This window comes from Grampus griseus, assembly GCF_964374135.1.
Source record: "Grampus griseus genome assembly, chromosome: 11".
Classification (NCBI taxonomy): domain Eukaryota; kingdom Metazoa; phylum Chordata; class Mammalia; order Artiodactyla; family Delphinidae; genus Grampus; species Grampus griseus.
In genome coordinates, this window is record NC_139005.1 from 56,797,007 (window position 1) to 56,813,911 (window position 16,905).

Sequence of the window (16,905 nt, forward strand, 5' to 3'; positions counted from 1 at the left end):
CAAGTAGGTAGCATAAACTTGTCAAATTTAAGTGTGAGAATCTGAGCTTTAGTTCATGTAAAATTTGGATTAAAAAAGGAGTGGTTAGGTGGGTGGAAAGAGATTTTGTGTTCCTAACCTGATTTGGTTCCTTTCTTGTTTTTCCTACTATAGTTCCACACCTCCTGGAATACCAACAGGTTCCTTTCTGCTTAAGACAAATCTATTTTGCTTTCTCTTTTAACCAAAGCAGTAATGATGGAGGAATTAACCTCCCACCTCTCCATCCCCCGCCAGCACTTAGAAAGACACATGTTTTGAACTCCTAGAACTTAGCCACTGCACTTTCTTGGTAAATAGATTTCCTTCTGAGTCATGCTAGCCCTGCTGAGCACTACTATATTTGTACAGAGATCTAAAAACCTTGATAAGGGCAGGGTAATAAATGGAAAAGTTTGTGGTTAAGATCCCACAAGTCATAAGATTGTAATTCACAAGAATCTCCAATCTAACCTTTGTATAAGGTTAATGTAATGCCTTTCACATTTTTTTTTTTTTTTTTTTTGCGGTACGCGGGCCTCTCACTGTTGTGGCCTTTCCCATTGTGGGGCACAGGCTCTGGACACACAGGCTCAGAGGCCATGGCTCACGGGCCCAACCGCTCCGCGGCATGTGGGATCTTCCCGGACGGGGCACAAGCCTGTGTGCCCTGCATCGGCAGGCGGACTCTCAACCACTGCGCCACCAAGGAAGCCCATTCCTTTTACATTTTGACAGGGGACTGCAGGTTCAATAATTCAGAGGCTCCATGGCTGGGTCAAACCAATGCGCTGTATCATCTTAACGTCTTATGTCACAACGATATCACTTTCCCTTTAGCTTTGTGGCAGTGAAAGAAGCTGCTGGGTTTTGTTTTGTTTGATTGTATAAAATTTGGGCAGTTTCCGGTACCGATAGCAATGGCTTCTCTATATCCTGTTTAATAATTTGATATACTAGAGTTTTCTTTTCTTTTCTTTTTATTAAAACCAATTCTGACCCCAAATGCTGGGAGAGATGATACAGAGACTTTCAGAGCTACATCTCTTTAGAGACATGGAGCACAAAGAATAAGAATAAAGTGGAAATGTTATAAATTAGCTGATTAATTGATTTAGGCAGATAAGTGAGTTGTATCCTACAACAATATGGTTTTGTTAGATAAATGCCAAACTTCCACTGTATCATGCACAAGGTAAACAATTCGGTCTGAGAGATCTGACCCATGTTAACATTGATTGCATTCCTCCTCGGCACTGTATGGCTAGGACTATATAATTCTTTAGACTGCTGGCTAATGTTTAAAGGAACAATCACTAAACTCGTGGATTACGATTATATTTATTTGGTATGATTTTTTTTCTCTTTGTAAACATGCCATGAAAGTATCAGTCAGTATATTGTCCTGTTATTTAAAGAAGGTAACTTCCTCCTTTGAAATATAAGACCTGTGAAACTGTGGTAATTTGCAACTGAACAACAAAAAAATCCTAAATCATTTTTTTCACTATCATTGCAAAATTACTGCTTCAATAGACATTTAAGTTTGTAAAAACATCTAAAAATAGAAACTAAAACAATGCATTTAATTTTATTTCCCTGAGATTTAACTTATTAGGCAAGAGGAAGTCTGGTTTTTAATTTTTAGGAGCATCTTATTATAAAATAATATTTGAGGTCCTCCAATGTTCTAGGTACCATATATAAATATATAAAAGAAATAATGTCTTTGTCTCTCAAGAAACTTAAATTTGAAATAAAAATAGATGAATAAGCGAAAGGAAATCTCTATTTGGTAATTGTCTTTGTTTCCCAAGAGTCGTTTCTGACTTAAATAAAATCAAGCAAATAAAGAAATGGCAACAACAAAAAACACACCCTTCCCTAAAAGTAATTAATAAAAGTGTAGGAAGAGATGCTTTGAGACAGCATTCACCATGTTCTGTAATCCATGTAAAGGATGAAAACCCAAAATACCAATATTCCTTTTTTTGTTCTGGTAATAAACATGTTACCATAACAGAGCTATAATTTGGAGATAGAAATGTGAAAGAATGGGTTGAGGCATAAGCTGTTACTCCACATTTACCACAAATGATGAATAAAGAAGTGGGAAAACTCACAGAATACCTATCAGCTTAAACAACTATCAACAAATGCTTCTGCGGCGCCTCTGGGACTGTATGTGTCTGAAGCTCCCTCTGAGGGCCTGTGCACACTGCAGACGGCTCTCTCCTGTCTGCAGTTAGAGCTTCCGATCAGAGGGTACCGCTGGGCCCATTCTACAAGTGCCAGAACAAAACGCTCAAACAACACACCAGTCCCTGATGAAATGCTCCTTATATCCAATTAAAATACTTCCCAGTCTCCTGTAATATAATAGTTTCTAGATTCTAGATTGCCTAGATGTTTAGATTCCCAGAATTTTATATGAAAATATATTTTGATCATCAAATACACTTTCATTATTCAAATGCAATACAGACCCATGGTCTATTGAGGGCTAATCGTTCTGTGACAGGCATTCAGGCTAAGCTCCTTGCCTTCACCAGTCTGGGGTATGTTGGAGGACCCCCAAATACTTGAGTTTAATTAATTTTTTGGTATGGTGAGCTTCTCTTGGTCTGCAAAGCTGGCTGACTCACTAAGCTGCCATACTCCTAAAGCCTTCAGAATGGCATTTAAACTCAGAATAAAGCAACAGGGTGAAATGCTTATTTTATTCACTGAAAGCTTATGGGAAGCAGAATAAATTAATCTAATGGTCTTTTAAAATTTTAAAGAAGAATTGTCCAGAGCAAGATGTGTGGAAGTCAGTCTGTGAGGGGCTTGAACTGTGGGCATGGAGTTTGGTTTGATGTACAAAAGGGAGCCCCTTCAGAGTCACATGCAGGGAGGGCTGGGGAGGGGTCTGGGTGTTTAAGCTCATGTTGACCTTTCTTCTGGTCTCTCTGAAGCATGAAGGGACCTCCTCTTTCTCAAAACTCCCATGGCACAGTGCGGTTATGTTATCATAGCCCTGTATTTTCCTTATCTGCTTGTCTCTTGTTGCCTTATTAGAACTCATTGAAAGCAAAAATCTTATTTGTGTGTGTGTTTGCTTATTCATTTATTTTTCTGACTTTGGACACCACCTAACCCAGCGCTTGGCTCTTTGTACGCCTACTGTATGCCAGGCCCTGAATGAAGGCACTGAAGACACAGATAAAATGAAATGAAATGCTCTCAAGGAACGACGGTGCAGAGATGGACATGAAGGCCAACGTGGGGTATGGGGTTTTTGTATAAGCTCCATGAGAACACAGAGACAGCGCCCACATCTGTGGAGGTACAAGGGAAGGCTTCACTATACAGTAGACTGATCTTGAAACATGAAAGGTGCACAGACGGACCAACATACACACAGGCATGGAGGGAAGAAATGGTGTGGGGTGTCCTGGTGCCTATTAAGTTTGGAATGGCTGAAGCATAAACTAAGAGAGTGTTGTTCAACAGTGATAAACTCAGCACACAAAGAACCATATACCACATTAAGAAATCCAGACTTGATTCTACAGGATTTAGGAAGCCAAAGAAGAGTCATGACATTAGGAGGGCATGGCCAGATTTGCTTTTAGAAAAGTTACTCTGGTGGCAAGAAAGAAAACACTGTGTGCATGTGTGGATGTGTGCACGTGCACGTGCGTGTGTGAGCTGGGGTTGGCAGCAGAGACAGCAAGGAGGGAAGCAACACTAAATGCAGGAAGACCAGTTGGAGGTTGTTATTACAGTCATGGTTCAATGATGAAATACATTTTCATTCTGCAGTCAAATTACATTTGTTTAGTGCCTACTCTTTGTGAAGATTTCCATGTTTTTTTTTCTTTTTTTTTTTTTTTGGCGGTACGCGGGTCTCTCACTGTTGTGGCCTCTCCCGTTGCGGAGCACAGGCTCCGGACGCGCAGGCTCAGCGGCCATGGCTCACGGGCCTAGCCACTCCGCGGCATGTGGGATCCTCCCGGACTGGGGCACGAACCCGTGTCCCCTGCATCGGCAGGTGGACTCCCAACCACTGCGCCACCAGGGAAACCCTCCATGTATTTTTTTTAAATTTAAAAATTTTATTCATATTTCAAGCTTATAAGATAAGGACTCTACCTATTTTTCCTTTCCTTTCCTTTTCTTCTCCTTTCTCCCTTCCTTCTTTTTTTCCTTCCTTCCTTCCTTTCTTCCTCCCTCCCTCCATCCCTCCCTTACTTTTTTCCTTCCTTCCTTCCTTTCTTTTTCTATACTCATTTAGGATATGAAGAAACTCAGGCTCAGAGAGGTTGGTACTATGTAAAGACAGACTTAATCTCACAGAGATTAAATCACCCAAGGTCACACGCATTTTAAGTGCTGGCTTTGGGATCCAAGCTCAATCTTGTACCAAAGCTTTTTATACCATACCTGTGGCATTTGCTATAATGAGAGGCAGTGTGCTTTACTGCAAAGGGAAATAGACTAGGAATAAGGTATCTAGATTTTAAATATTGCTTTCTACCTCATTTGCTTTGTCACCTTGATGAAATCACTTAATTTCTACGGGCCTTACTTTCTGTATCTTTAAAATGTTCGCATGTGTTCCCTCAAGGTCTAATGCTTTGATTCTGTGAATTTAATTACATATGTTTGGGATGATGTTCATTCTAGCAAGTTCATTTGCTGGGTTCCTCAGCAAAAGAAAAATCACATTTCAAATTAATCCCAAGGTAGTGGAAAAAAGGGACCATTTTGACAATGAAGGCAATGAGGAGTAAACCTGTTGAGGAGGAAAGATTTGAGGGTGTTTTTGGGGACACCCAAAATTCAGTAAAATTCAGTAAAAGTAATCAATTGACAAATATACCTAAGTGGCTTTTCTTCTGGACAATATGTTGGATAAGTCAAAATAAATTATAAGGCCATAAAGATTGGAGAAGAAAGTGTCAAAAAGGGAACTTTGACATGAAAATGAACTTCCTTAAGGAAGAAACATACGCAATGTGAAATCAGAGAATTTTGACCCTTAGGGAGATTTTTATATTATCAAATAACACACGATAAGCAGCTTTCATCTCAAAACCTCCTAGAATTGGGTCATGTCATGCTAACCGTGCAAATTTTTAAATGAAATATTCCATGAAACAGCCTACCTCAGGGGAGACTTCTGTAATTCCAAACTGGGATAAACTTTGATGCAAAACATTGATATTAAGTGAACGCAGCACTTCCTCAGACGGCAGAGCATCAGAAATTCCTGCTTTCCCGTTTATGGGAGACACAAATAGTTCAACACTGTTCTTCTTTCCCTAGTAAAAGCAGATCATTTGTATATGTTAATAGACATTTTAAACAACTTTGGGAAATATTTTTGACTTCCTTCTAGAAACATTAAAGAAAATCAGAGCTTTAGGATCCTAAAAGACATCTTGGAGATCACCTTTATTAGGTATTCCTGGTACACTTAATATTAGCAGCCCAAAGCCCGAAATCTTCAAATGGCCTTTCAATTAGTTGACACCTCTAGCTTTGTAATTTTATATTTCATTCGATGCTGGTTTATTTTCCATTCGGTATTGTAATTTTTGAGATATATTGTTCAGATGGTTCCTGAGTAATTGTGTTTAAAGAAGCATTTTAAAATCAATTAAATGAATTAAGTAAAACCTGATGTAACAGTACAATTATTAGACATCACCACCCCATATATATATTTTTTATAACTTGTATTAATGTGAAGGCTGGACTAAGGAAGGTGATGCTGTCTTTGAAGTTGCTTCTCTGATCCTGTTCTTCACCTTAAATAAGTCACACTTTTAAGATCTATTGTTTGGTAGAAACAATGTTATGCAATGATATCATGTTACTTTCCTATTAGTATGACCTCATTACCTGAAACAGAGAGAGAGGATTTCTTACCTTAAATGGCTGATATGCCACATACCCATAAAAAACAAACACTACACAAAAATGACACTGCCTTTGATAGATTCTCTTTGACAACTTATACAAAGCACTTATAAAAGAAAATTGTTAGTCTTTTCTTTTTGATACATGGAGTTCTCTCCTGCTAGAAAATTTTTTTTTTTTTTAGAAAGTTTTCTTTTAATGCAATTTATCAGAAGTTCAGCCACGTATAAAATGGAGTACTACTAGTCATCCAGGAAAAATGTTCCCGTGTTTGCAGTGAACAACAGACAATGACTAAATGTTGCATAATACTGATGTGAAACATGTTTATAATAATTTAAATAGTTTATGACCTAATAACAACAATAGTAGGAAGAGAGCACTTGTTTTGGGCTTGTCATGCTCCCATGTGCCTTAAATCTGTTATCTCCAGGACAGAGGTATTAAGTTATTTCATTTTGTAAATGAAGGAACATTAAGTAGCTTGCCTTAGGTCATAGAGCTGGGACACGGCCAAGTTGGAAATGGAGTAGAATTCTGTGTCTGTCTCCAAAGCACACGCTCTTAATCACCGTACTCTGCTGCCTCAGGTATCATTATAACTTAAACTATTATAAGAACTACTCTTAGAAATAGACATGCATAAATGCTACTAACATTCTCTGAGGATATGCATATCCCTCTCTGGGTGTGGCAAATCCCTCTTTTATCCTTTCAAAGAGCTATTATGCTCTTTAAATCTATATATGTAAAAGTATATCTAAGATATCTGAGTATATATATAAAATCTAGATCTAGATCTAAGACATCTATAATACCTCACTTCTCACTTGAGCAAGGTACACTGTGGATATAAATAACCTATTTCACTCTTTCATGATAATGGGAAATGCTGTATTTCTTCTATGCTATTGAGTTAAAAACTTTGTTTTTTTTTAAAGCTTATTTAGTCCCAGAAAATAGCTGACTCACAGAACAAAAGTTGTTATGGGGACGAAAACAATTCACCCTCCACACAGAAAAAAAGTGAAAAGAAACAAAAATTCTAAACCAAAATAAAAGCAAATTCTTCTCCATAGTGGGAAATGCAGGTGTTGATGCAGTATAAAACTGAACTCAAGCAGGAGCGTAAGGATTTAAGGCAAGGAGAACAAGAAGTCCTTGCTTAAGTTTCTAATGCAGGGGAAATTAAGAACAATTTTAAAACTGTTAAAATGATTCTAAAGTCCTTTTTCACAGGAATCTCGGATAATTAGCTTTTTACAAAGAGAAAGTCGTTAAGATTTGAATTTGCTTTTCTTTGCTCACACCCACCTTCAAGTGCAGATGGGAACATGTAGTTGAATGATATCAAGGTCCCTAAATACTGAGGAGAAGGGGGAAAGAAAGGATGTGGGTGATAGATCGGTCTAAAGTGAGCCTTATACGAAAGGTCCTTTGGGCTTCCTTCATCCCCACCTCATACCCATCCAAGTTTTCTCTCGACTTTTTCAAGGCTATTCTTGCATTGTACTTGGACTGCTGTCCTTAAGCATGGTTCTTCTTTATTCAAAATCCTCTGCCTATGTGTTCACTATCCTTCATCCTGATGTATATATATTTTTTAAGTTATTTATTTATTTATTTTTGGCTGCGTAGGGTCTTCGTTGCTGCGTGGGCTTTCTCTAGTTGGCGGCGAGCGGGGGCTACTCTTCGTTGTGGTGTGCGGGCTTCTCATTGCGGTGACTTCTCTTGTTGCGGAACACGGGCTCTAGGCACGCGGGCTTCAGTAGTTGTGGCGCACGGGCTTAGTTGCTCCGCGGCATGTGGGGATCTTCCTGGACAAGGGATTGAGCCCGTGTCCCCTGCATTGGCAGGCAGATTCTTAACCACTGCGCCATCAGGGAAGTCCCTCAACCTGATATACTTGAAGGGATTTTAATAGATGCTGTCTGGAGACAGTGCCTTACCTGATACAGAAGGTTTCCGTCTTAGGGAGAATATTTTGGGAGTAGTATCCGGTTGGTGAGACAAGTATTTTGGGCCCTTCTATTCATACCTACCAGGATAGCTAGTCTTGAACTACGAGAAGGTTGACAAACTTTTTCTGTAATGGGCCAGACAGCAAATATTTTAGCTTTTAATTTAGACAATCTGTTGCAACTACTCAACTCTGCCATTGTAGTGTGAAAGAAGCCTTAGACAATATGTAAACAGATAGGTGTGGTCTGTTACAATAAAACTTTCTTTACAAAAACAGGTGTCATGCCAGATTTGGCTCATGGACCATAAAACTATAGCATGGGTGTTCTTAATTACTGTTCATTATTCTTGAGTCCTGCAATAAAGATCAAAGCTTGTCATCTGGGAATGCGAAATGTTGGCATCTTACAATGAGGCGATTGATGTGCACTTGCTGGGGCAAGAGTCCTAAAGCTGCGGCCACTCCTTGGCGGAATATCCGAAGCAAGGTTATGTTCAGCCTATTTACATCCACTTGCAGTGTCTGGAAAATAAAAAATTCAAATTACAGTAAATCTTTGATTTTGGACATTCAGTTCCTGACGGATGACTGACCACAACAATTCCTGTGACTTTGAGAAATTCACACTCATCGTGCTTTATTGCATTTTTAATGCAGATAAAAAAATTATAGGGACATTTTATGTGAAATTTTAAATGGTCTTACTTAAGAAGATGGTATATTGTATAATAATGCAATTTGTCTAGTTATAATCAAGAATCATATGAATGATCAATTCATAAAGAATTTCACTGAAATGTGTGTTGGTTTATTTTGCTTTAAGTCCAGATGACAGAATGTAATATGCAGCCAAGTATATTTCAGTAATCCAAGCCAGAGGACATCTTTAATTTGTGTTCACACACAGCCACAGAGAGGAAGATGCTGTGTAAGTTCCGTAACACCAGACTTGGCAGTTTCTCTATATAGTGATTTGCTGCCAGTGCAAGGCAAAAGAATGAGCTGCAATAATGCATTTTCAAACTCTGGTAAAGAAGTCAATGGAAGTGATGATTAAATCTAAGGTAAACAATTCTTATTCCATTGCTTGGACAAACACTCTTAATTTTCAGGTTGTTTTGGAAAAGGACAAGTAAATATTTTAAAATTCCTAAAATATAAATCAAGTTATGCAATTAACACTACATCCTTAATTTAAGCCACGGGTGCTATGATTACATTTACAACATAAACTGGTTAACTATGTATTTCCAAAAATGCACCATAATCACTTGAAACAGATACTTTACAAGGTGGGGAAACCAAACCTTTATATGCATTTCTTATTTTATAATGCTTAATTTGCTAACTTGACCATAGTAGGTTATCAGTAACTGTTGGATGTCTGCAATATCATTTGTTCTATAAAGTGAGGCACACTTCTATGTACACACTTCTGTGATAAAGTCCGCCTGCCGATGCAGGGGACACGGGTTCGTGCCCCAGTCCGGGAAGATCCCACATGCCGCGGAGCGGCTGGGCCCGTGAGCCATGGCCGCTGAGCCTGCGCGTCCGCAGCCTGTGCTCCGCAACGGGAGAGGCCGCAGCGGTGAGAGGCCCGCGTACCAAAAAAAAAAAAAAAAAAGAGATTGGCTTACAAGTGTAACCTACTATAGTGTAAGAACTCTCAGAGCACCTTCTCCAGTTTGCTGTAGAAGAAGAATAATACTCTTCCCATAATTTATAGTTTTGTTAAGAAATAATAAATCCTCTATACATAAAGTTGGTACAAAATAAGTGATTGGAAACTGGACCAAATACTTATTGCTACAGGAATCAGAGGGAGTTGAGGAGGTCAAAAGAGATATAATGGTTCCCAGTCAAAATGGCAGACCCAGCTAAAGCTCTAGACTGCTGCTGCACATTAGGATCTTTTAATACTTGCATAGGGGCAGGGGCCATAGAGCTTGGTCACGTTAGGCTGCTGGAACTGGACTCCTGGCAAAAAATTGAGATCCACAAAAGGGAAGAACTATTGAAAATTCTACCCAGCACCCCAACTATAAGGTACAACTTGCTCCTGGGAGGGGAAAAGGAGAATTACGCTGGGAGTAGGCAGAAAAGTGACATTAACACCATCGGTAATAATTTTTTTATTAACTAAAAGTCATCTAATGGTTCACAATTGTTTGCTATATTATCCTCTGTACTTTTCTCTAGTCTAAAAATGTTTCCAATATATAAAAACACATTTTCATGCAGAAAGTAAGACTTGAGCTCAATCCTGAAGGATGAGTAGGATATGGAAATGCAGTAATGAGAAAAACATTATACTTTTAAGCATGATTTATGTTTTATGGAAACATGCTTTATGGAAAATCCAAGAGATTAGAAAAACTAAATCCACCTGGTGGCTCCGAGAAACAGAGGTTTCCTTTTATGCAGCAGCTTACTTTCAGCTCTGTAAGTCTGTGGAAATTGCTAAGAGATTGGAGTTTCTTTGCAGAGATGGGTTCCTTGGTTTCTGCAAACACTGCTGAGGAACCACTGACTTCTGGCTCACCAGCAGTGTTTGTCAGGCAGGGTGAGCAGGCAGGCACAGCCCTTGATTCCCACGGGCAGGATTTGGAGCCAATGGTCTATACTGGGAACTGAGAGTCAAGGGGGTTGTGCACACACTTGAGAATTCAGTTCCCAGGGCCATGATTAACGAAGCTTGTAACTGTGGAAACAGTATTAAAGTCTAACTTCCTTAGATCGAAATGGTGTATGGAAGTGAAATGGGAACTCAAGATTTAAAATCACTCAAAATGGCAACTTTCCAAGAAGGTAGAACAGTGCATTTAAAACAGAAATTTAGACTCCCTAACTAAAATGAAGAAGTGAGTTGAAATAATTAGATTAAAACTGCAATCATCTGGTTCATTGCATCAAACATTTGAATAATTTGCCTCAGTTCTCTGCTTGCCTGTGAAAAGCTGGATTGATTCCAGAGCACATACATGTATTTCTAACTATTCACCATAAAATAGTGATGCTAAAATACAGTACAAACAAAAAAATACGTATTTGAGGGCCTAATACATGACAGACACTAGGTATGATCACAATTTGAGAAAAAGAAAGGATCCTAGACAAAACGAGAATTTTATTTCAGAGAAAATAAAATAAATATGACTTCCTATAATAAGAGGATATATGCTACCACCTTCCTCCTGGATAGATGCTAGAAATACATAGCTTCTTCTCATCCTATTAGATGAGATCATAACAACTATGATAGAATATAAATTTCCATGGCAATGACAGTGTCACAACTTCAAAGTTACCATATAACAGTACAAGATATATTTTAGTCTTATTCTAAACCCATTTGGTCATTTCTATTATTTAACATACAAATGACTGAAATTTTTAACTTTAAAAGGGATTATAATGCTCTTTCCAAAGGTAAATGCTAAGCCACTTCACAGTAATGAATTATACAAATAGAGTTACTATCCAAAAACAAATGAGTATTTGTATTGATATTACAAATATATAAACACACAGAAAAAATAAACATAATGAAAATTCAAAGATTTCAGACTCCATCTGTATTTAAGTTTATTGGACCTCTGCCTTGTAAAGAGATTCCTGAGTCAGTTCCTTTTATCTGGGGCCCATGTCCCCTCACCCACTTCTGCTTCCTCCCACAAAGGAAATACCACTGTGTAATATGACTTTCTTTCTTTGGTCACCAGACAGTCCACTAAAGTAGCTGAAGCCTATGAGCCTTAGACATAAATCAGCTTGAGGAAACTGATTAAAATGTAGTACTTGAATTTAGGCACCAGCATTATGTTTAAACTTTAAGTATGTGATTGGCTTTTAGCTATTTATATTTAAAGGACAGTTGAATTATTTTTGCCGGAGAGGGGGTCAGGTTTCAAATGTTAGTTACCTCTTGATGCTATAAGGTAGCCTGGTCTGTCATCTGATCACCCCCAGTAAGAGTCAAGATCACCCCCAGTAAGAGTCAAGATCACACCCAGTGGCCCCATTAGGGAGAGGAAGGCCAAAAAGATGTCCTCAAAGCTCCTCAAAGAAGTCCAGTCTCGATTCCCCACAGCAACAAACAAACCCAGCTTCCTTCAGGACCAAGCCAGTCAGGAGGAATCCACTCATCTCCTTCTAACTTTAACGTGTGCTCACTGCTACTCGGGATCTCTAACTTTATTCTTGGCAAGGAGTCTCCCCTTTATGGCCAGCAGTTGGATTGGCAAGTGATCCCCAGGAATAAAAGCAAAAATTTCTCTGTCTCTGAACAAAGAAGAAAGCCCTGACCTATTGGAGGCATTTTACACCATCACCCAATCCCTTCTTATAACTCTCTGTGTTGTCCTCTACTATTACTTACATACTAATGATTTTTATTTCCATATTTCACATTCCCACCTTTCTCAGAGTCCTACATCTGTTTCCCTCCACCTGAATGTTCCACTTATGCCTCAAACTCGGTATTACCCAAACTGAACTTATCTTTTTCCCCTCTCCTCATCCACAATCAAATTTACTTCTAATTCTATATTTCATATAATGTGATGAAGTACCATATTTTGAAGTCATGTTGACTCACTCTTTTACCTTATCTTTCACCCTACCATCATAACATCCAATTAATTATCAAGTTCTGTCTATTCTACCCTCTAAAAATCTCTTGAATGTTGAATCCATCTTCTCTTCATCTGTATTTCCACCATCTTCGTTCAGGCCACTATCATGGCTATCTGGACTATTTGAATAGAATCTTCATGGGTTGCCAATCTTCTATGGTCTCTAATTCATTCCTCATATGGACCTGTGCAACATTCTGGCTCAATTAAGTCACTATTCTGCTTAAAATACTTTGAGGAAATCTCATTTTTTAATGAATGGTCCTAACTCCTTGGTTCACTGCCATTGTCCTGTCCTTCCAGTCTTACCTCCCAAACCTATCCACCATGTACATTATACTCCAGCTGTACCTAAGGTGTCTTAAACATGCCATGTCTTTTTGTATTGGGTCAGTGCGTATGTGGATCACTGGCTAAGCCTTCTTCCTTCTCTTTGGAGACTCAGCTCGAGCACCATTCTGTCAGATTTCCATGACCTCTCCTTCCCCTTCCTTTGCTTGCAGCTTTCAGTTCTATGTTGGACTTTACTTATCCTCTGTTTAAATTTTTATAATAAAAAATTCATATTTATTACAAAAAATATAAAGTACAGAAAGATACATAGTAAAAAAATGAAAGCATGCTTGTCTTCTCCTAACCTTTTATTCTAATCCTCAGAAACAACAAACAACAACAAACAATACTATTTCTTGTGTATTCTTCCAAATATTTTTGATGCATATAGAATGTAAAATAATATGTATTTATTATACATGTTTATTATTATTAAATACAAATAGGATTAAACTATACATGTTGTTCCATAAGTTGCTTTTTTCACTTAATATATAAGTGAGATATATTAATATATTTAATATATGAAATATATCTGAGATGCATTTCTGTATTCATAATATATACTGTTATTGAATATGTTTTGAGTCTCATCTAATAATTTCTTACTTTTAATAGTTTAGCTTATCCCATTGACTTTTATTATTTTAAGATCTAAATGTGTTTTGTTATTTTATGTTATGCTATCTTTTCAAATTTGTTTTTATACCTCCTTAGTTTTCTGTCTTTTGCTAAGTGGTCTGGTGTTTTTTTGGTTGTTCTATATTTTTTTTTCTTCCTGTGCCTATAATCATAATGTTAAATATTGCATGATAATATATATTAATCTTTATTTCTTGATATATAAACTTCAGAAAGTATTTATTAACTGCTGCTATGAAAAGTGAGAAAATGTACATCTCTTCCCACCAATTCTCATGATCACTTTCCAGTTTTTATAATTATATTATTATTGTTGTCTTATTATATTTTATGGTGTTTATATTATATTCTTTATAACAGAGACTACTCACCAAACCGATTGTCTCCTCCTGGAACCTTAGCCCGTTTATATCTTGGTGGAGCCATGTAATAGTGCTCACCAATTAGTGTAAATGAAAGTAAAGTGATATTTTCAGTCTGAGGTAGTCTTCTCCACTCTCTCCTCTCTTCCCTCTGTCTGCAAGCTGGATGGTTCCAGGATGACCCTAAGCCTGTAATAAAACGGTGGCCCCACACAAAGGAAGATGCCTGGGACCCGAATCACTGCATGAAGCAGAGGCCCTGCCCAACGCTCCTCACTAAACAGTAACATGAGTTAAAAATAAACTTCTACTGCATTAAGTCACTAAAACATTAGGATCAGGTTAGCATTAGTTACACTGATGAATATATTCTGTAATTATAATTTTTAAAGTCTATAGCATTAGTTACATATCCAAATAGTCATGATCACGATCAGCTCTTTTTTAGAAGGGTGAGCCATTCCTGAATTCTTTATTTTGATGTATCTCTTATTTAGCTGGATGTCGTTACCAAAAAAGCTTCTTTCAAGCAGGGTTCGTGAGTGCTACGTTTCCTGAGGCACTTGAGAATGTATTTATAGTGGCTTTAACAATAAATGACAATAAATGACAACTTGGCTGAATATTAAATTCCTGATTCAATCTTTATTTTTATTTTTTGCCTTTGAACTCTGCTGCTATTATTCCAATGCCTTCTGGCTTTGAAAATTGCTACAAAGAATACCCTGGCCTGAGGCTAGCCTGTCTTTTGGATAACTTGCTTTTTCTGCCTGCAATCTCGCAAGAGTCTTTAAAGTTAAAAAACTTCACCAGGATATTTCCTTGGTTTGATAGTTTCTGCAATATAGTATGCTCTTGAAGTCTACATATACCAGATTCCTTATTTCACAAGTATTTTCTCCTATTATATATTTGAATGATTTTTCTCCTAAATATTTTTTGGTTCATCTTTAAGGACACATTATGCAATTTTATATTCTTTCTCTTTAGCCACATTATGTACTTATTGCCTCTTACCACTTGTATATCTTTATTCAACTGAAATTTTCTCAGGTCTGCTCTATATCCTTGTATGTTTTCAGCAGACTCTGATCTAATTCTTTTGTTTCTAATGTGATTCTGATTCTATAATGTGTGTTTTATTATTACCTTCATTTATCTTCTGAGTTGTGCCAGTGTACTCTTTGTGATGCCCTCTTTTAACTGTTTCAGACAGGAAGTGACACAAGACTTTCGTTTATAGTTTCATGATCTTCTCTATCCATTTTAAAATCTATTTCTCCCAAAGAGTTCATCTCCCTTTCTCTTTTAACATCCTCCAATAACTTTCTATTACATTTAGAGTTAAATTCAATTACATGGCTTACAGGGCCTTACTTTATCTGGCTTCTGTTCCTTCTGAATTTCATCTCCTATCTCCCTCTCAAGCCACTCCACACTTTTTCCAGTTCCTCAGACAAGCTGTGCTTATTTCCACCCCATGGCCTTGGCATCTGCCTGCCCGCTGGAGAGATGTTCAACACCACTGTATGGTGGGTCCTTTTGATCGTTCAGCTCTCAGTTTAAATGTCATCTCCTCAGAGAGGCCTTCCCAGCCTGGCCATTCCCTATCACATCACCCTGCTTTATTTTCCTCATATCATTTATCACTATCTAACAGTTTCTTGTTTATTTTTTTGTTTATTGCATATCTCCCTTTACTAAAATGTGAGCTCCACTGGTGTGGCAACTTGCCATTCTGGTTCTCTGTTATATCTCCAGGACCTGGAACAATGCCTGGCATTTGGTAGGTATTGAATAAATCTTTGTGAAATGAAGGAATGCATAAATCATCATACTCAACGTTGCGTAGTTACTACATTTGACCTGTGAATGACATGTGTTTGAAAGGCGTGGGTCCATTTATACACAGATTTATTTCACTAAATACGTACTACAGCACTACCCAGTGCAAGGATTGGTTGAATACAAGGATGCAGAACCTCGGATATGGAGGGCCGACTGTAAAGTTATACTCGGATATACGACTGCACGTGGGGTCAGCTCACCTAAGCCCCACATTATCTGAGGGTCAAAAACTGTAATTGGAAGAATCTGAGTTCCATGATAGGGGTAGAAAGGGTTACAAAACCAGGGTTATAAGCTCTTGAGGAGGTTAATATTTGGTTAAGTAGTTCACTTGAAATGCCTAATCACTCAAAAAACATGAGTAGATTTAACACAATTTATATTTGGCTTGTTATTAATATGCCTCTGATACTCTGACTACTACACAGTTCAGGAGGGAAAAAACAGTTTATCTCATCTAACCAATTCTTTGAAACTTGTTTCTAATAGGCAAAATCAATATAAGTTTTCTGAGTCATGTGCTATATTGGTTGTCAATGGCACTCAAACTTAATCAGTGTAAGTGTCTATTTCTTGTGACTAATTTGAGAGTTTTAAAATTTATCTTTCTAATTATAAAAATTAAATATGCTCATGATAGAAGATTTAGAAACTGCAAAGAATTAGGAAAAAGAAATAAATATTATGCATAATATTTTATTCCGTCATCCTGAAATAAAGCTTGTGGTGCTTTTAGTGTTAGCTGTTTTCTGATATGTAGGTAATATAATGTAGAATGCATATATATACCCATGTATATCTAATATATAGTCATACAAATGTTTATCCATTTTAATGTGATGCCATAACTATCACATTTTTATGGCTTTTCTCTTTCCATGATGTTAGGAGGAAACACTTATTCCCCAACGCTGATGTTTTATTCTGTGTGGTGGCAGCTCAAATACAGTAATCGTCCTGGTGCCTTCCCTCCTCTGTCTCCTCAGGGGAGGGAAGTGACTTGTATAATTGGTGCATTTGGAATGAGATACTGGGGCATGTGTAGCTCTGTGCTTTCCTTTTGGGGTCTTCTTGCCTGTAAAGACACTAAAACCTAGCATTCTTTTTTTTTTTTTTTTTTTTTTTTTTTGTGGTACGCAGGCCTCTCACTGCTGTGGCCTCTCCCGTTGCAGAGCACAGGCTCCGGACACGCAGG

The 16,905-nt window shown here is 37.7% G+C and overlaps 1 protein-coding gene across 1 annotated transcript in view; it reads right to left on the reverse strand.

Annotated features, from left to right (window-relative positions):
* Window positions 1–16,905, reverse strand: part of PTPRR (protein tyrosine phosphatase receptor type R) — a gene marked incomplete at its 5' end in the record, with an annotated part of 254,829 nt that overhangs the window by 108,310 nt on the left and 129,614 nt on the right. The window contains 2 exon segments of the mRNA XM_082666172.1: window positions 5,172–5,327; window positions 8,300–8,413. Coding sequence (XP_082522298.1) covers window positions 5,172–5,327; window positions 8,300–8,413 — 270 coding nt within the window.